At 42.6% G+C, this 21,891-nt stretch overlaps 1 protein-coding gene and 1 long non-coding RNA gene across 8 annotated transcripts in view; one reads left to right on the top strand and one right to left on the bottom strand.

Moving 5' to 3' along the window:
- The window catches only part of LOC143264984 (uncharacterized), a 436,316-nt gene that overhangs the window by 51,318 nt on the left and 363,107 nt on the right, over window positions 1-21,891 (top strand). The gene's annotated exons all lie outside the window — the stretch shown is intronic.
- LOC100877240 (uncharacterized) overlaps window positions 1-21,891 on the bottom strand; it is a 340,218-nt gene that overhangs the window by 18,977 nt on the left and 299,350 nt on the right. For all 4 annotated transcript variants that reach the window (XM_012298927.2, XM_012298930.2, XM_012298933.2 and 1 more), the window contains 2 exons: window positions 1,984-2,808; window positions 231-476 (listed from right to left, as the gene is read on the bottom strand). In XM_012298927.2, coding sequence (XP_012154317.1) covers window positions 231-476; window positions 1,984-2,808 — 1,071 coding nt within the window. The remainder of the gene's footprint in view (window positions 1-230; window positions 477-1,983; window positions 2,809-21,891) is intronic.

Here is a 21,891-nt window from a genome sequence, read left to right as displayed (position 1 = left end):
AACTAAGGTAATTTTATATAAAACAGTGAAGAGATGTTTGAAAATGTCTATCACGGTTTGTTAGCCAAAATTACAAAGTGTAAGTGGATGCACTGCGTCGTTTGGTAGAAACGTCTAGACTAGACAAAGTGGTCGAACACAAAACAGTTAGGTTCGCGAAGACTCGGTAAGGATGCTCGAGAACTCGAAGTGGTTGAGAAGGAAGAAGAGGGAGAAGACGAGGTACTCACCGGTGCTGGTAACGTTGAAGGCCAACATCGGAGGCGGCGGGGGTATCCCTCTTTGACAGGCCACCTCGCTGGCAGTCAAACTGACAACTCCGCCGCTTTCTTTGTACATGAAGCACAATCTACGGCTGTTCCTATAGGGTTGAGGTCTGTTGTTCTCGTTGGTCCAGGTGGTGCCTGGCGCCAGTTGGGTGGCGATCACGAACTGGGTGCCCTCGGCGTCGAACCATCTACCGTGGCACGAGTAAGCTGCGAAAGAGAAAGCGGCCGTCCTCCTTACCCGAACTCCAACGGAACGAACCAACTTTCAGGATAATGGTGGGAGGTATCTCGAGCCGCTCGTTACCCCCTCGAGTGCCATTATCCTTTAAATAAACTTTGACAAGCTTCGGGGCTGAATGCCGGCGAAATAAAAGCTCGACTGCTGTTACGATCAAACGGATCTACAGGGTGTCTCGCTGCGAAATGCTCGCTGACGGGACCGCGGCGATTCTGGACGCGAAAACCGAGCGAGCCATCGGGTAATGCACTTTTGCTGCGGGACCCTTTGCTCATTATAATACAGTAGCAGAAGAATAGTTTAATGGTTCTTTGCAGTGCTTTCAAGGAGTTGTTGGGGTCATTCAAATGTACTGGGTCGAAAACAAGTAGAGCCAAGAGCTTTTCACTACTTACTTTAGACCTTGAAGAATCAAACATGGACTCTTCAACATTTAAATCTCTTTCAATTTTTAAGTTACCGTGTTAGCTTATTAAACGGAGTTGCTGGAGTTTTTACTCGCATTTTGCGAGACACCCTGTACACTGCACGGCGCTCTATCGTTAATGCGATTTTAATTATCGACGAGTCTCGAGACTTCCTACTCTTGATAATTCAGACATTTCGGACGTCGTTGAATGGATTGCGATCCTTGAACGGATTTTAACCCTCGGATGGCACCGCCAAGGTCTATCGTGACCCAACCCTGCGATTCTCTCATCAGATATCAAACGGGGTTTGAATTATTGCGCCCTTAAATTCTCCGTGCAAGATACTGCGTCTTGTGAGGAAAATTCGAATTTAAACGATTGTGAAATGAAACTGGAATTCTAGAATATGTTATTTATAAGTATGTTAACACTGCAGAAGTGAAGGATACGACTCATTAAAATATACCTGCGAAGGAAAAAAGGGAACTGTTTTGCCTATCACACGGCGATAATTACTTATGCGTGTCAAGTACAGTAATGGTCGAACGCAGGCGATGGTCTAATTAAGGTAACTCCGTATAAATACCTTTCGCATTTACAAGATAACCGATAAAAGGTATCTTAGAAACCGCCATCCGAGGGTTAATATCATGTCAGACACCTTTACTGTTTTACCTTTTACTCCACGTATAGAAATTTGTTCGAACAACTGTCACATTTAATTTATCACATTACGTCTTAAAAAATGTCAAATATTCTTTAAACGTTTTAAAATAGAAGTTCTTAAAATTATAACTAGTAAAAGGAACGCGTAGAGATTAATGAGCTAGAGAAGATGAAGCCTGAACTTTCGATGGAGTTTGGTGTACAGTAAAGATTAAAAAACAATCCAACTTCTCGAATACAGTAAAATTCTATTAAACGTTCATTATCTAACCAGCAGAGCTAAATATTTAATACCACAAAGCAAATCAAAGTTTCGATCAGGCTATCGGATAAAATTTGAAACATTTCTAAGACGATCTTCAGATCAACCAGATAATTTTTTCCAAGAGATGTCACTCACCAATCGCGTTGTCTTCGACGCAGTCCGTCTGGAACTCCATTCTGTCTGCGGTAGAGCACCCAATGGTGATAGTAGTGACTTCGGAGCTGCATCTCGAAATATCCTCCTCCCTTTTCTCTCTCTTTTCAAAGGAACCATCGTCCAACTCCTCGACGTCTCTCCTCGTCCTACCGAGAACCTCGTACGTCATTTCCTGCAGGTCGGACCTCTTTTTGGGGAGGTCCGCAGTGTCCGGGTAATCGCCGAAGTAATCGTCCTGAACGTCCAGGATGCTCGATCCATCGTCGTCGAAATCGGTCGTCCAGAATTGCCTGATTATCGCGAAATCGTCCGCGTCCACCCGGAAATCCTCCATTTTCGGGCTTCTCTTCGTTTTCTTGCGCGTTCTTTCAAGGTCTCGCGTCTTCCTGACCTTCGACCTTGTAGCAATCTCGGTCGTTCGTTGTACGTCCGATCTTCTCACCTTCGACCACGAGCGCTCCAGTAAGAGGTCCTCGATGTCCAGACTACGCTTCGAGGACGCTTCTTCGAGGCTGTGATCTCGATGACTTCTGCTGTTGCGATTCGACCTGGCTCGTCTGCCCATTCGCTCGTGGACCAAGTACTCGTTGTTCGCGCGACGTTTCTCCGCCTCGAAATCCAGCTTCCGGCTTCGGCGGTCCTCCTGACTACGCTCTTGGGCGTGTCGAACCTTCTCCCTGTCGCGTCTCACCCCGTCTTGGTGCTGGTTTCTACGACTCTCACGGATGTTACGCTGGTTTCGGTTCACGCCGGTTACTGTGAACTTGCCGAGGTACGGGCAGTTGCGTGGCTCAGGGGAACTTGCTGAAATTTGGAAAGATTGTTGTCTTTATACACTTGGAAAAATATTGGAGCAAAGAGCTTATAATATAGTGGGGATAAATATGTGGGGTACAGTAAATGCATTTTACTGTATACGATGCTTTTGTATGGAATAGTTGTTCGACATAATACATATTACATATGAAATGAAACATTGGAGTAATTGTTCGATAATTTCTTATATTTGGGGCTCAGTAAGCAGACAATTCTATCGTACAATGATTGCTTTGCAATGAACGAAATTATTGTTATCGCTTCACTATGTATCTTGAACCTCTTCAAGATTTAACAGTAGCAATTTATTTTAACCAACATGGGTAGCTATTTAACGATCACACCTATCTAACCAACATGGGTACCTATTTAACGATCACATCTATTTAACCAACATGGGTACCTATTTAACAATCACACCTATTTAACCAACATGGGTACCTATTTAACGATCACACCTATCTAACCAACACGGGTACCTATTTAACAATCACACCTATTTAACCAACTTGAGTACCTATTTAATTTGATCCCAGCCTTATTAGAACGATTGAAATGTTCAACCTAAAGCAATAGCAGGATCTAAAGAATAAAAAGTCGATCCCAACAAACAATTTTTCCGTAAATCCCCCACGTTCAACGTGTTTGTTTAGCATTTTGGATACTTGCCCACCACGTCGTCTCATTAAGCCCGAAAATAATACCGTGGCGAGTAGTGTCGAAATGACGAAGATGGAAGACGGAAAGCCAGAATTCTGTCGGAGAGCTTCGGCAAGACAGCGAGGAAGAGGTTGTTGCCAAGCGGAGGAAGAAGAAGCGAGTGGCCCGAGGGTGCGACGTCAGATTTGTCTCGTTAGGCTTCGCATTGTGCCTGCCTATGGCCGATTTACGCTCTCTCGTTATAGTCATCCGTTTTCTTCTTCTGTGTATTGACAAATCTTTGCCTGTCTTTCTTTTCCTATTATCTTTTCTTAAAATCACAATGCGATTTTCAATGACTCTTGACGTATCTTGATATGATCGTTTCAGAAGACCAATATGGGTCTAAAGATATGTTATGCTATTTAATGGATAACAGTTATTGTTATGATGTTGAATGATGTTTAAATGACACTTTTAATACATGATTATTAACCCAACAGTAGAATTAAGATGCAATTTATGGAGTAAAAAATTAATTTGCAAAATATACATTTTTATTTCCATATGTCATATGTATTTCACGCTTCACATATGTGTACATATGTCCTGCATTGTGTAACTCGAATAAATTTTCACATCAGCAACCATATCTATTACTGTCCCTATAATGTATACCTTTAATTGTTTCTTTATTTGAAAAACGAACAGAACTTCATTGTTAATACGATAAATAAGTACCAGCAGTATTATACGTGTCCTCATATATTTTATACACATATTTCTCAACGTCCACAGTTTTGAATAGCAGCGATATCATTCACGATCAGAAAACAGAGAGAAACCGTTTTAGTTACCGTAGAAACAAAGTTACAGTAAAAGGCTTCTTTGGTCCCTGAAAAGGTCCATTCTCCTTTCAACGCGTGACACGATCGGGAAATCAATTTCGATGTTCGTTTCGATAAAGTTGCCCGCTAAAATCTCGTTATTTTTATGGTTAATTAGACATGTATTATCGGAGGGACGGGGCCAAAAAGCGGAGTTCGAGGCAGCCAAAGGAGACTTGATTTTTCCGACTCGTTAGGCGATTCCCGATACGAAGGTCCTGGCCAAAAGGGAACGGGAATAAGGGCCGAGGATCTCCGACCCACTCCTCCGCCCCTGTTTCGCCTCTTTGTGTTTCGATCGGGGCGAACAAATCGTGAATTTCGACGATCGTTAATTACGTTCGTCGAGCGAAACTTTCGACAATGTATTGCGGAATTGCTGCCGGGCCACGAATTTCAATGGCAAAGTAGCAAAGTTCCATGAGTGGTTGCGCTGTAACTTTCTACTTTTCGTTCAATTTCAGCGAGCTTTGTTACGCCCGTGTCGTAGAGAATGCCCTTCCATTTAATATACCCTCTCGTACGGTGCAGAATTAATAATTATAGCCGAGGAATTTTCAACGGTAATTGAACAGGGCGTTCGATTAATCGGCTTTTTATTTCAAATTAATATTACATTTTCGTACGGTTTTAGTATTAATACCCTCACGGTTCTTTTCGAGCTGTTGGAAATATTTTATATTTGAACCTTTTTATATTTGATTACTTTCATTAATGCCTACACAAAGATTCGTATATGGTATCGACACATGTTGAAGCAAAAATACGAAATATACGATAATTCTCACTCTGCTGAACGTTGGACCGGTGCAAACTCTTTTGAATTTCATAGACTTTTAAAGAAGTGAAAAAATATTTCTGTGTCGTTAAAAAGAAGACTGATGATTCGTAGAGAGGAAATAATTTATATCAGAGATGCAGATGAATTTCGCATCTCATCAACATCGAAAGAGGGGTACGGAATTAATTTGCACGTATAATGCGTTACGAAAGATATAGCAGGTGGCAGGGGCGTTTTGGATGACCTAATATTTCCACGACCATTAAAGTGTTAATTTTGTTTCGATCGTGCTCCCATACCGTTCCAATTTTACGATACCGCGCGTGCGAATAAATACTCGTACCGGAAACCGGGCCAAATATCCATCAGACGTCGAATTACAGGTTCGTGTTCAAGAGCCCTCCGACAGCTTCCACGGCAAAAGTTGCCGGAACAATTAAATTTAATTGACGGTCTCTTGGCGCGAATCGCGTGTCGATGCCGTTTTCGACGAAAAAAAAAAAACTACAGAAACGGATGCGTTATCAGCACCGTGAATCGAGTATCTACGTCCTTCTCGACATGAAATTTTGAACGCTTCAACTCAAATCGATCGATCCTCCAGAATTATTACTTTTGCTCGGATAAAAAAAATGTTCACGTGGAAAATCGTTCACTTTCCGCGGGTGCAATCTCGTTTCTTCTTAACGAATCGCTGAAAATTTAATTACACGATATTGGCTTTTCAGCAGAATACTCTACGCGACGATGTCCGAAGCGTGGAACAGAACGGAATGAAATTTTGCGTACCACAGACTGACTGCAATTTGTATTCAGGCAATAACGGAACAGGTATCTCGCAAGAGTCGAAATACTGACTATTAACTGGGCTGTTAATACCCAAAGTAATTTTAATTTTATTTGTTAACGAGTGTGTAATATGCTTTTGTATTAGATGAAACGAGTATAGTAACGCGGGGTTTGGTGTTCAAGTTGTAATGCAATACGTGGTAATTCAATGCGTGGATGTATAAAGAACAGAGATACAATTACTGGTAATGTAATATATGGAAATACAACGCGTTTCAGTGTATATTACCTGGTAATTCAATTCGTGATAATTTAACGAATAATAATTCAGCGTGTGGTAACCTAACGCGTGATAATCTAACGTGTAATAATCCAAGGTAGGCAAAGGCGTAGTAATCCAACGCGTGATAATTCAACGTGTTGAGGTGATCTACGCGAATGAATAAAAATATATTTGTGACGAAAGACTTTATTTATACAAAAGGCACGATGCCATAGCTTCGGCGGTTAGGTTAGAACCCCGTTGAGAAAAATACATTTTTAGAACGGGGCGAAACTATTTACAACTTAATGATTCGACGGATCAAAAGGTTCCAGACAAAATTCAGACCTCGCTTTCTACTCGGAACTTTCCTTGTCGCCACAGTGTAATGGTTTAGTGCGTAATAATTCGTTGAAAAATAATAGTAATGGTTCAGTGCGTAATAATTTGTTGGTTAAAGTAATGCATTGAGATATGGTACTTGGTAACCGTACGCATGGTAACTCTATGTATGGCAATATAACGCGGGGTAATTCTACGCATGCTAATCTTACATGTGGTAATCCAACACGTAGGAACCCAATATGTGGTAACCCAAAGCGTGATAATCCAACGCGTAGAAACCCAACGTGTGGTAACCCAATGCGTGATAATCCAACGCGTAGGAACCCAACGTGTGGTAACACAATGCGTGATAATCCAACGCGTAGGAATCCAACGTGTGGTAACTCAATGCGTGATGATCCAACGCGTAGTAACCCAATGTGTAGTAACTTAATGCGTGATAATCCAACGCGTGGTATTATAAGGCATAGTAATTCAACGGGTGGTAATCTAACGTGTGATAATCCAACGCGTGGTAACTCAACGCGTGGAAACCCAACGCGTAGTAACTCAACGCGTGGTAACGCAACGCGTAGTAATCTAACGGGTGGTAATCCCACGTGTGAGAATCCAACGCGTGGCAACGCAACGCGTAGTAACCTAGCGTGTGGTAACCCCATGCGTGATAATCCAACGCATGGTAATCTAACGCGTGGTAATCTAACACGTGGTAATCCGACGCGAATTAATTCAGCGGGTGGTAATCTCACGTGTGATAATCCAACGCGTGGCAACCCAACGCATGGTAACCCAACGCGTAGTAACCCACCGTGTGGTAACTCAACGCGTAGTAATCTAACGGGTGGTAATCTCACGTGTAATAATCTAACGCGTGGTAACGCAACGCGTAGTAACCTAGCGTGTGGTAATCCAATGCGTTATGATCCAACGCATGGTAATCTAACGCGTGGTAATCCAACGCGTGGTAATCCGACGCGTAGTAATTCAGCGGGTGGTAATCTAACGCGTGGTAATCCAACGCGTAGTAATCCAACGAGTGGTAACTCAACGCGTAGTAATCTAACGGGTGGTAATCTCACGTGTAATAATCTAACGCGTGGTAACGCAACGCGTAGTAACTTAGCATGTGGTAAACCCATGCGTGATAATCCAACGCACGGTAATCTAACGCGTGGTAATCCAACGCGTGGTAATCCAACGCGTGGTAATCCAACGCGTAGTAATTCAGCGGGTGGTAATCTAACGCGAGGTAATCCAACGCGTAGTAATCCAACGAGTGGTAACCTAACTTGCAATAATCCAACGCGTGACAAAATTCAACAGTAATTCAACGCATGCCTGATGCACACACCCCAACATTTATGTTCCATAACCTCCACATTTTTCACCCATATAATAACAATTAATCCCCACCAAATGTCTCTCAAAATCAATCACTCACCCACATAACAAACCCTTCCGATCATTAAAATCATTGTCCATAGCGCGATGGTCAATGAAATTGATTGAAAAAAAAATATAAAATTTTGAAATTGGATCGAATCGATCGGTAATAGGGTAATCATCGGATATTGGTCGATGGCGATTGGCCCGCTGAATTTGGTGGCGGCGCTGCTCGGTTGGCATCGGTCATTACACCTAATGGTTTAATATTCGCGATACAAAATTACGTAGGTGGCTATATTTGACAGAATCGGGTCGAAATGTTGGGCCGGGCAATAATAATCAAGCCGTCCCAAGCTCGATGTCGTTTAGCTGCACTCAGCTTTAATTACATCGCTTGTCATGCGTGTTTACCGCCGGAGATATGTGTATTTTGCCCTCTATAATGCATCCGCGAACGGTTCGTTCGTGTGCTTTTGATTTACGAAACACACTGAATTTCGTTGTCGTTTCGTTTATTTCTCGTTCAGTCGCTGGCAAAATATGAACCCAACTGTCATTATAAATTTACACCGTCCAATCTATATTTCACTGAATTTCAACTCTCTAATAATTAGTTCGCACTTCGGGAAATTCATTTATCGGTTAATTAATATTTTCTCGTGCATTTTTTATCTCTCCAAAATCGATTTATGCAGATATTCAAAGGTGTCTTAACGTTAATCACGTTAAGCCGTAGTGTCCACCAACGTTGTTATCCGAGAGTTACTATACATTATTCCTAGGCACGACACACGGTTAGTTGACAAACGAATGGCCAATCGAGTCTACTACATACATTGCTAATTAGTAAATGAATTAATCCCTTTGTAATGTATATTTACCCAAACATTAGTATCGCGTAAACTACACATAATGCACGATGGCCTATCGTGTTCCTTCGTATTTTGGAACAGCGCGAAATCTATAAAAGTAATTGAACGATCCAGCACCGTTTTAGCAGAAGACTTCATCGACGGATTATTACAATTTGCGCGACAAACCCCCGAGAAAAGTTTCTCGAGAGATAAAAAAGTAGGGGAAGAACAATGTTCGTTTAAAAATTATAATATTAAATGGCATTCATTCGCGAGCGAAATATTCTCCATTATCGTGGCGCGTAACAATCCATTAACTCGGAAAATAAGAGCGGATGACAAAGCTTTTCTTTTATCGAGGAGAGAGAAATTACCGAGCGAGGTCCCTCCTCTCGGTCGGTTATAAAAAAAGGGAAAAACGAAGAAAGAGGGAGGAACATCGGGAAAAAAGGAAGGAAGGGGGAAAAAAAGTGTAAGGAAAAGGTGAAAGAAAGCGAGAGAATAAAGAAGCTTGACGCGGAAGGCTAAGCGAAAATATTGCACTCGTTCGGGTAGAATCAAAGAGGAGAAAATCAAACCGTAGTCCACGGTGGGAAGTTAATGCGAATTAAAATCCAATTCCGTCGACGGGAGAACCCATTTCCAAACGTTGTGTCTTCGTAGCCGGGGTTCCAGGAGGGGGATAAAAAAAACAGGAAGTTCGCATTGCTGAGTGGCAACCGAGGGAGAGAGTTTAGAGAACGAATTTACACGGAGCAAAGGAAAAATGTTTCGCGCGGCGGGCATAAATATTTAATAAACACGCGCGCATTCAGCGACGATAAAATATTCTTGTTCGTGTCCCATAAATATTTTTATACGCCTTTATTCTCTGCAAAGTGTTTTTCCGATTCGAATACCGTCTACCATTGGCTGTTCTTCACTTTTAGACGCACCCCCTCTTATGCTCAATCTGACCCTTGCTACGGTTTTAGGAAGATGGACTCCTCCCGGCTATCGATATTCACTTCCTTTCAATAAACTTATACTGGACGTTGTTGCGAATGTATGTGCAAGATAGTTATCGATCCGGTTATTGACATTTTCTATTCTTCTTTTATGAACAAAGATTGTTTATTACTTTATGAGTTTGATATTAGAAAATTGTACTGCAATATTACCTGAAGAAAAAGGACTTCAAATTTTATAATACAGCTATAATTTCATAAAAAGAAAAAGGACTTCAAATTTTATAATATAGCTTTAATTTCATAAAAAGAAAAAGGACTTCAAATTTTATAATATAGCTATAATTTCATAAAAAGAAAAAGGACTTCAAATCTTATAATATAGCTATCATTTCATAAAAATTGTAAGGCGCGTAAGGCAACGGGTCGTAATCTAACATGTGGTAACCAAACACGTGATTACCCAACGTGTGTTAATCTAACATAGCAGGCCAACGTGTGGTATTCCAATGAGTTATGGTGCAGTGTATAATAATTCAATGTGTGATAATGCAACGCGTAACGTTGCAACGCATGGTAATGAATTATGTGGTGATATGGTGTTTGGTAATCTAATGCGTGGTAATCTTACGAATGGTAACTCCATACGTGGTAATTTAATGCGAGGTAAAACAACGCGTGATAATCTTACGTGTGGTAATTTAATACGTAGGAACCGAACGTGTGGTAATCCAATGCATGATAGTCCAACCCATAGAAACGCAACGTGTGGTAATCCAACGCGTGATAATTCAACGCATGGTAATCTAACACGTGGTAATGCAACGCGTGGTAATCCAACGCATAGTAATTCAGTGGGTGGTAATCTAGCGCGTGGTAGTCCAACGCGTGGTGATCCAACGCGTGGTAATCTAATGCGTGGTAATCCAACGCGTAGTAATTCAGAGGGTGGTAATCTAGCGCGTAGTAATCCAACGCGTGGTAATCTAATGCGTGGTATTCTAATGTGTGATAATCTAATGCGTGGTAATCCAACGCGTAGTAATTCAGTGGGTGGTAATCTAATGCGTGGTAATCCAACGCGTGGTAATCCAACGCGTGGTAGTCCAATGCGTGGTAATCCAACGCGCGATAATCCAACGCGTGGTAATCCAACGCGCGGTAATCCAACGCGTGGTAATCCAACGCGCGATAATCCAACGCGTGGTAATCCAACGCGTGGTAATCCAACGTGCGATAATCCAACGCGTGGTAATCCAACGCGTGGTAATCCAACGCGCGATAATCCAACGCGTGGTAATCCAACGCGCGATAATCCAACGCGTGGTAATCCAACGCGTGGTAATCCAACGCGCGGTAATCCAACGCGCGATAATCCAACGCGTGGTAATCCAACGCGTGGTAATCCAACGTGCGATAATCCAACGCGTAGTAATCCGGCGGGTGGTAATCTAACGTGTGATAATCCAACGTGTGGTAATCCAATGTGTAGTAACCTATCGTGTAACCTTCTTAGTGCCAATAATTATATTAATTATTGAACCAACAAAAAACTTATCGAAACCCTTGCAGTAAACATATCTCAAATATTTAAAAAAACCCTCCGAATTAAATTTTCACAAGAACGAAGCTGCGACAAAATTTTATTCCACATTTTTCACTTATTTTTTCGCGTACAATCCCGTATAAATTAAAAACGACACGCACTGGTAAAAATATACTTATTACATGTCCCGCGGATATTTTACATATGTTGTTACATTTCTGCATATATTAATATATTACATATTCATAATTGTGAAATATATTTATATATTCATATCCATGTATTAATATGTTTATTCATATTTGCATATCTCTACATATTTCAAGTATTCATAGCGGACATCCTCATAGGAAGCATATTTATACAACAAGCGTTTAATATATAATTAAATTAGAACATATCGATCGGTTTAAATAACGAAGTAAATAATTGCTGAAGTATCCACAAATACCCGCAATATAATTTTTATCAACAGCGAACGCTCCGAACAAAAGAAATGTTAGTTCTACACGAGCAAACACGCGAGTCGCAATAACTTGCAAGAAAATGGTAAAACATTTTCATGCTCTATTTCACCGTCGAAACACAACAACATTTTTCCAGAAACGAATAAAATGTATCTTCAAAAGTTTACACAGGTAACTGGATATCTTTACAATGAAAATGTCGAAAAGAAATAAAAAGAAAGGAGACGAGGAGAGAGAGAGAGAGAGAGTTAATGCCGTTCGGAAACAGACGAAACTTCGCTCGACGTTGTACACACGGAAAAATATCCTCCCGTTGCCGGCAAAAGCAGAAAGAGTCGTCTCCAGTTGGAAAGGCGGTCCACGCCCCCCCTTTCACTGCCGAAAGTTATTTCCGCTGGAAATTTATCGCTCTGCCGAGAATCGAGGCGTCATTTCCGGGCGAACGAAACAAAGAAAGCATTCGAGCCTCGAGTCGAGCAAAAGATAATTGGCGTGCCGCTCTATCGTGTCCTTTTTTCTGCAACAGCACCCCTGCGCCGCGACGCTCGCCACCCCTGCAGATTTCTTCTTCCCGGAAGAGAACTGTAGCCGGGACCGTTAGCTGACGATTGTTAAATGTACCTACTACGCTCCCAACTGATTTATTCCCGTTGGGTTTTCGAAGGAGAGAGAAACCTGGATATTTATCGTCCCCTTCCGACGCTGCGGTAAATAATGTGTTTGCTCTTTAACACGATTTATTTCGGGGCCAGCCGTGTTACGCCGTTGTATAACGTATTGTGGTTTTCCGAGACGTATATCGTGCTCGTGTAACAGAAAAACTGTATACATACTTGTTACATCCACGGATCGAGAAATACATCTCGGGTTAGGGAATCCTAATATCCCTTCGTGTTTCTGCAACTTCGTACTTCCGATTACAACCTTACATTATCGATTCTTTCCCTTTATATTTCTTATATTTCTGTAGAATAATATTTAATAATTAGAAAGATTAATGAAGTTTATTAACAAAGTATGATTAGTTATAATTAATTAAATACAGCACAAATGGAACTTCACGAATTACAAATTTCTCACATCTTTATCTCACAATCTCTCACGAAGCAATGCGCTCTTTGCTATGCTCCCAAAACATTCGATCTCACCAAAAAGACAGTCTTCTAGCAATATTCATTACATGCAAACTTCAATCATGATACGCAAGCTTCATTCATATTATGCACTCATGTCGATCATACAATTACATAGTACATACACACACACATACCACATTTCTTTATATTTCTTTATCCCTTTATATTTCCCTTTATCTATATTTTAACTCTAATCTAGCGCTTACTAATCCAACATGTGCGAATCCAATGCGTGGTAACCCGACACGTAGTAACCTAGTGTGTGGTAATCCGATGCGTGATGATTCAGCGCGTGGTAATCTAATGTGTAGTAATCTAACACCTGGTAATTCAACGCGTAGTAATCTAGCGCGAGGTAATTCAACGCGTGGTAATCCAACGCGTGGTAATCGAACGCGTAGCAACCTAGTGTGCGAGAATACAATGCGTGATGATCCAACGCGTGGTAATCTAATGTGTGGTAATCTCACGCGTGGTAATCCAACGCGTGGTAATCTAACGTGTGTTAATCCAACGTGTAGTAATTCAGCGGGTGGAAATCTAACGCGTGGTAGTCCAACGCGTGGTAGTCCAACGCGTAGTAATCCAACGCGTGGTAACTCAACGCGTGGTAACCCAACGCGTGGTAATCTAACATGTGTTAATCCAACCCGCAGTAATTCAGCGGATGGAAATCTAACGCGTGGTAATTCAACGCGTGGTGGTCCAACGTGTGGTAATCCAGCGGGTGGTAATCCAATGCGTGATGATCCAACGCGTGGTAATCTAACGTATGGTAATCTAACGCGTGGTAATCCAACGTGTAGTAATTCAGCGGGTGGAAATCTAACGCGTGGTAGTCCAACGCGTGGTAGTCCAACGCGTAGTAATCCAACGCGTGGTAACTCAACGCGTGGTAACCCAACGCGTGGTAATCTAACATGTGTTAATCCAACCCGCAGTAATTCAGCGGATGGAAATCTAACGCGTGGTAATTCAACGCGTGGTGGTCCAACGTGTGGTAATCCAGCGGGTGGTAATCCAATGCGTGATGATCCAACGCGTGGTAATCTAACGTATGGTAATCTAACGCGTGGTAATCCAACGTGTAGTAATTCAGCGGGTGGAAATCTAACGCGTGGTAGTCCAACGCGTGGTAGTCCAACGCGTAGTAATCCAACGCGTGGTAACTCAACGCGTGGTAACCCAACGCGTGGTAATCTAACATGTGTTAATCCAACCCGCAGTAATTCAGCGGATGGAAATCTAACGCGTGGTAATTCAACGCGTGGTGGTCCAACGTGTGGTAATCCAGCGGGTGGTAATCCAATGCGTGATGATCCAACGCGTGGTAATCTAACGTATGGTAATCTAACGCGTGGTAATCCAACGTGTAGTAATTCAGCGGGTGGAAATCTAACGCGTGGTAGTCCAACGCGTGGTAGTCCAACGCGTAGTAATCCAACGCGTGGTAACTCAACGCGTGGTAACCCAACGCGTGGTAATCTAACATGTGTTAATCCAACCCGCAGTAATTCAGCGGATGGAAATCTAACGCGTGGTAATTCAACGCGTGGTGGTCCAACGTGTGGTAATCCAGCGGGTGGTAATCCAATGCGTGATGATCCAACGCGTGGTAATCTAACGTATGGTAATCTAACGCGTGGTAATCCAACGTGTAGTAATTCAGCGGGTGGAAATCTAACGCGTGGTAGTCCAACGCGTGGTAGTCCAACGCGTAGTAATCCAACGCGTGGTAACTCAACGCGTGGTAACCCAACGCGTGGTAATCTAACATGTGTTAATCCAACCCGCAGTAATTCAGCGGATGGAAATCTAACGCGTGGTAATTCAACGCGTGGTGGTCCAACGTGTGGTAATCCAGCGGGTGGTAATCCAATGCGTGATGATCCAACGCGTGGTAATCTAACGTATGGTAATCTAACGCGTGGTAATCCAACGTGTAGTAATTCAGCGGGTGGAAATCTAACGCGTGGTAGTCCAACGCGTGGTAGTCCAACGCGTAGTAATCCAACGCGTGGTAACTCAACGCGTGGTAACCCAACGCGTGGTAATCTAACATGTGTTAATCCAACCCGCAGTAATTCAGCGGATGGAAATCTAACGCGTGGTAATTCAACGCGTGGTGGTCCAACGTGTGGTAATCCAGCGGGTGGTAATCCAATGCGTGATGATCCAACGCGTGGTAATCTAACGTATGGTAATCTAACGCGTGGTAATCCAACGTGTAGTAATTCAGCGGGTGGAAATCTAACGCGTGGTAGTCCAACGCGTGGTAGTCCAACGCGTAGTAATCCAACGCGTGGTAACTCAACGCGTGGTAACCCAACGCGTGGTAATCTAACATGTGTTAATCCAACCCGCAGTAATTCAGCGGATGGAAATCTAACGCGTGGTAATTCAACGCGTGGTGGTCCAACGTGTGGTAATCCAGCGGGTGGTAATCCAATGCGTGATGATCCAACGCGTGGTAATCTAACGTATGGTAATCTAACGCGTGGTAATCCAACGTGTAGTAATTCAGCGGGTGGAAATCTAACGCGTGGTAGTCCAACGCGTGGTAGTCCAACGCGTAGTAATCCAACGCGTGGTAACTCAACGCGTGGTAACCCAACGCGTGGTAATCTAACATGTGTTAATCCAACCCGCAGTAATTCAGCGGATGGAAATCTAACGCGTGGTAATTCAACGCGTGGTGGTCCAACGTGTGGTAATCCAGCGGGTGGTAATCCAATGCGTGATGATCCAACGCGTGGTAATCTAACGTATGGTAATCTAACGCGTGGTAATCCAACGTGTAGTAATTCAGCGGGTGGAAATCTAACGCGTGGTAGTCCAACGCGTGGTAGTCCAACGCGTAGTAATCCAACGCGTGGTAACTCAACGCGTGGTAACCCAACGCGTGGTAATCTAACATGTGTTAATCCAACCCGCAGTAATTCAGCGGATGGAAATCTAACGCGTGGTAATTCAACGCGTGGTGGTCCAACGTGTGGTAATCCAGCGGGTGGTAATCCAATGCGTGATGATCCAACGCGTGGTAATCTAACGTATGGTAATCTAACGCGTGGTAATCCAACGTGTAGTAATTCAGCGGGTGGAAATCTAACGCGTGGTAGTCCAACGCGTGGTAGTCCAACGCGTAGTAATCCAACGCGTGGTAACTCAACGCGTGGTAACCCAACGCGTGGTAATCTAACATGTGTTAATCCAACCCGCAGTAATTCAGCGGATGGAAATCTAACGCGTGGTAATTCAACGCGTGGTGGTCCAACGTGTGGTAATCCAGCGGGTGGTAATCCAATGCGTGATGATCCAACGCGTGGTAATCTAACGTATGGTAATCTAACGCGTGGTAATCCAACGTGTAGTAATTCAGCGGGTGGAAATCTAACGCGTGGTAGTCCAACGCGTGGTAGTCCAACGCGTAGTAATCCAACGCGTGGTAACTCAACGCGTGGTAACCCAACGCGTGGTAATCTAACATGTGTTAATCCAACCCGCAGTAATTCAGCGGATGGAAATCTAACGCGTGGTAATTCAACGCGTGGTGGTCCAACGTGTGGTAATCCAGCGGGTGGTAATCCAATGCGTGATGATCCAACGCGTGGTAATCTAACGTATGGTAATCTAACGCGTGGTAATCCAACGTGTAGTAATTCAGCGGGTGGAAATCTAACGCGTGGTAGTCCAACGCGTGGTAGTCCAACGCGTAGTAATCCAACGCGTGGTAACTCAACGCGTGGTAACCCAACGCGTGGTAATCTAACATGTGTTAATCCAACCCGCAGTAATTCAGCGGATGGAAATCTAACGCGTGGTAATTCAACGCGTGGTGGTCCAACGTGTGGTAATCCAGCGGGTGGTAATCCAATGCGTGATGATCCAACGCGTGGTAATCTAACGTATGGTAATCTAACGCGTGGTAATCCAACGTGTAGTAATTCAGCGGGTGGAAATCTAACGCGTGGTAGTCCAACGCGTGGTAGTCCAACGCGTAGTAATCCAACGCGTGGTAACTCAACGCGTGGTAACCCAACGCGTGGTAATCTAACATGTGTTAATCCAACCCGCAGTAATTCAGCGGATGGAAATCTAACGCGTGGTAATTCAACGCGTGGTGGTCCAACGTGTGGTAATCCAGCGGGTGGTAATCCAATGCGTGATGATCCAACGCGTGGTAATCTAACGTATGGTAATCTAACGCGTGGTAATCCAACGTGTAGTAATTCAGCGGGTGGAAATCTAACGCGTGGTAGTCCAACGCGTGGTAGTCCAACGCGTAGTAATCCAACGCGTGGTAACTCAACGCGTGGTAACCCAACGCGTGGTAATCTAACATGTGTTAATCCAACCCGCAGTAATTCAGCGGATGGAAATCTAACGCGTGGTAATTCAACGCGTGGTGGTCCAACGTGTGGTAATCCAGCGGGTGGTAATCCAATGCGTGATGATCCAACGCGTGGTAATCTAACGTATGGTAATCTAACGCGTGGTAATCCAACGTGTAGTAATTCAGCGGGTGGAAATCTAACGCGTGGTAGTCCAACGCGTGGTAGTCCAACGCGTAGTAATCCAACGCGTGGTAACTCAACGCGTGGTAACCCAACGCGTGGTAATCTAACATGTGTTAATCCAACCCGCAGTAATTCAGCGGATGGAAATCTAACGCGTGGTAATTCAACGCGTGGTGGTCCAACGCGTGGTAATCCAGCGGGTGGTAATCCAATGCGTGATGATCCAACGCGTGGTAATCTAACGTATGGTAATCTAACGCGTGGTAGTCCAACGCGTAGTAATCCAACGCGTAGTAACCCAACGGGTGGTAATCCAATGCGTGATGACCCAACGCGTGATAATCTAACACGTGGCTCACATTAGAAAGGTTTACATCCCCATTACATAGCAACCTTATCATGTCCATAAACTGCTACTTTACCAAGTCGCACTTATTTGTTCAGACATGAGTTTTAAATTTTAATTATAAAATTAAATTATAAGTTTCAAAGTTAAATTACAATTTTCTTAGATAAGAATTGATATTAAATTTGAACTTTCTTTATTTGTTTCAATACTTTGCTGGATTCTTACAAAGCTGACGCACCTGACAAATCGAATAAGAAGTTAAGGATGACACATGAATGTTTTAAGGAAAGCAAACATTTTTTGCTACAGACGAACCGATGGTAGCTGAAACTTCTAAAATATTCTGTATCTCTCCAAACTTTATTTTCCCTTATGGATTTCCTCTCTACTTCCAAGTTTTGTATTTTTCCAAAACAATTCAACATTCTTATTCTCATCATTTTCTCTCTTCACGATAAAAATGTTATTCGGTCTGAATGATGTAAACGCATATCAGTAATATCGATCTCTTTTATTTTCATACTCGACTCTTTCATTTCCGATGTCGTTCATTTTTTGAAACGTTCCAATATCTTATGGATTATAGTCAAGTTATTCATTTTATTATTTTTAAAAAAGTGTATACAAAAAGTAGTTAGAAGAAGTCTATGAAGTATACTGTTATTAAGAATTGTTATTTTTTTAAATGATATCAAGTAGAATACAAGACAACATTTAACTTTATGGATTACACAGTCAACTGTATCATTTTACTGTTTAAAAAAAAAATATACAAAGTATAGTTAGGAGTCCATGGAGTATAACATTGTTAAAAATTATTATTTTTGAAATGATATCAAATAGAATGCAAGACACGACTGCAGCAACAGACAATGTAAAAACATGTGATTTCTGTCTACAATTTCTCTCTGAACAATTCCGTCAATAAACTCCACACAGTTTATAAATATTTATCCGATGCACCTCCGCTTCCAGGTTAAGTATCCGAGTAAAGAAATCCTGGAACTTACTCCGAATAATTTTTCAGCAAAGAATAAAGTAATAATAACGGGCGTAGTTTCGAAACGATTCAGCGTCTTTCAGCGAGCAAATTGCTGTAGAGCAGCTGCGCTAGGGGGTGGTTCGAGCTCGCATCGCTAACCCCGATACACCGTGACAGGGTGTGTCGAGTGTCGACAAGACGCGGTAGAAAATTAAAGAGGAGAGGGCGGAGGAAATAACGCGACGAGTTGCGGTCGTCGTTCCGAACGGAAACTCCGTTCATAGAAACTCGAGAGAAGAAGCTGAAACGTCGCGAGAGGGTGGAAAACAAGGCTGAACGGGGTTCAGGGCGGCGGGAAGGAGGACAGAAGGAGCAAGGATCCGAAGAAGAGGATGAAGCCGCAGAGTCAGGTGACCCGTGTCAAGTTCAAAGACGCGAATCCTAACCCTAGCAACGTTTACTCCTACGTCTCTGAAAGGAGACCTTTAAGAGCCACTGCCACCCCCTTCGATGTTATATAAGGTGGCTCCGTGATCGATCCACCGTGAAAACGCGACTACCCTTTGACGCGGAAATTATTTTCTTCGCGACTTTGGGACACGTTTTCACGCGACATTAAAAGTCATGACTTTTACTCTGACACCGTGATTTTTGCATCTTTTAACGCCGTTTAATGTCATGCTTTTACGGAGCTTACTTTCTGCGATACTCTATCGTTACATCTATTTTAGAACCTCCCTTAATATCATTTCGGCTTCCTCTCCGAAATGAGGAGGGATTTTTATGTTTTCAGACACTTTTCGCTGTAAACATTTTCATTTGAATCAAATTTTAGACACAATACTGCTTGAGAATGTCACAGAAAGATGGAAGCTAATCTATTATATCGAACATAACCTAATTTATTCAAGAGTATTTACACACGTGGACGTTCAATTTTTAAATGCATCAACCTAAATAAATTTATCAATGCCTTTATGTAATGTAAATTCTTGTAGAAGGTAATTTATATAATTCTTACATATTTGATAGAGAAAATAAAATTATTTCTTTTCCCAACGAAACTTGTTTCCTCAAGAAAATTGTCCCTGTAGCAGCTATAACTAGAGACATGGTAATATGAAAGTAGCAGCTAATTTTGATGACAATACCGAAGTCATTACGACGAAAGCACATTATTCAGTATCGTAGAAATATCAGGATTCATTGTCACGTGTAAACATACCCTTAATCCTCGTTTACCTTTCCTTCTTCTTTGAGTTGTTGAATGCGAAAGGAACTCTGGTTTCAGTTGTGTCGTGGAAAACTGTGTCGAGAGGGCACTTGGCTTATTGTGCCGGCTCGAGTAACTTGTCTAGTGGTGTTGGTAGCATTAATTTCGAACTTGCTCCTTATGAAATGACAGAATGTATTTGGTATACAGGGTGTTCCACAGAGACACGTCTCATTTGTTTTGTATTCATTCATAAAATACGGGAAGCTTGGATACAATTTTAATCCATTGAGGGCATCCATCTGGTAAATAAGGTATTCTCGAACAAGAGAGAGCCTGGAGAGTTATCGCTATTCCATCAAGAATTTTTCAAAGAAATTTAAGACTTTCGATGAAGAAAATTCACGGCGGGCGTTTGTGCACGTCAGAAACACCTTTGTGACCCAGAAAATAATTTTCCCGTCGATTCGACGTCCGTGACTCGAGCGAATACTTGAGCGTTCCGACGCCTCTCGTGTGCTCCGAGGCGTTTCGAAACAGATTTCTCTTCGGCATCGATATAGCTGTTGGCAGACCTCTTGGACCGGCGGTTCTATCGATTGTAAATTAATTTCAATTACGGGATGGGGCCTCGAATGATCCACGTTTCAACGTTCGAATTGAAATTTATGCGCGAGTTTCGGCAACCGACCAGACACGTTTTCCAACCTTTAACCTCGGGCTTCTGGCACCGATATCCGCGGAGGCTCGTTTATTTTCTTCCTTTTTCCCCAGAAAATTACGATCCCCCATTTCCATATGAATAACGAAACGAATGTACTCGAATCAACGACAATGCACGGGAACAATTTCAATTTGAATATCGATCGCGCGCAATCTCGTTCGACTAGCCATTGATACGTACTACTTATTTCCGTGTTCAAACAGTGAATCGAAAATCATGCGAAACACCGTAGAATCCTGTGATATCATTCTTCGTTTATAACCGGAACGTGTAGAAGCTAAATCACGTTAACGATCGTCGAATTTAATAACACGGGAAAAATGGAGACGGTGTTTAAGCCATTAACACGTTACGCATCTGATAACAGAGACACGATGTGGACACATTTTCTTCGCATTTTATTATACATGTATTTCACATGTACATTTAAAGCGATTTCGTTGAGATTTTAAGTTGTCGAATTTTTATGACGAAAGATTTTGATCCAATATATTTTGCAAAATACAATATTGTATACAAAATATTGTATTCTGCAAAATATTATGTAATCATTGCATCGCGCGTTATAATCATAATGCTGTCAACGCGATGAGTCCCGCCTCCAGAGCCCCAAACGCGGTTAATTATCCAGCGTCAACTTCGAGTAACATTATTTGTTAGATTATGTTAGATTACCACGCGTTGGATCATCACGCATTGGATTACCACCCGCTGGATTACTACGCGTTGGATTAACACACGTTAGATTACCACGCGTTGGACTACCACGCGTTGAATTACCGCGCGTTAGATTTCCACCCGCTGGATTACTACGCGTTGGATTATCACGCGTTGAATTATTTCACGCTAGATTATTACGTGTCGGATTACCACGCGTTAGATTACCACACATTAAATTACCACGCGTTGGATCATCACGCATTGGATTACCACCCGCTGGATTACTATGCGTTGGATTAACACATGTTAGGTTAGCACGCGTTGGATTACCACGCGTTGGACTACCATGCCTTGGACTACCACGCGTTGAATTACCACGCGTTAGATTTCCACCCGCTGAATTACTACGCGTTGGATTAACACATGTTAGATTAGTACGCGTTGGATTACCACGCGTTGGATTACCACGCGTTGGGTTACCAAGCGTTGGATTACCACGCGTTGAACTACCACGCGTTAGATTTCCACCCGCTGAATTACTACACGTTGGATTAACACACGTTAGATTACCACGCGTTGGATTACCA

This window comes from Megachile rotundata, chromosome 1, assembly GCF_050947335.1.
Source record: "Megachile rotundata isolate GNS110a chromosome 1, iyMegRotu1, whole genome shotgun sequence".
NCBI lineage: Eukaryota > Metazoa > Arthropoda > Insecta > Hymenoptera > Megachilidae > Megachile > Megachile rotundata.
This window is presented reverse-complemented; position numbering and strand designations above follow the sequence as displayed.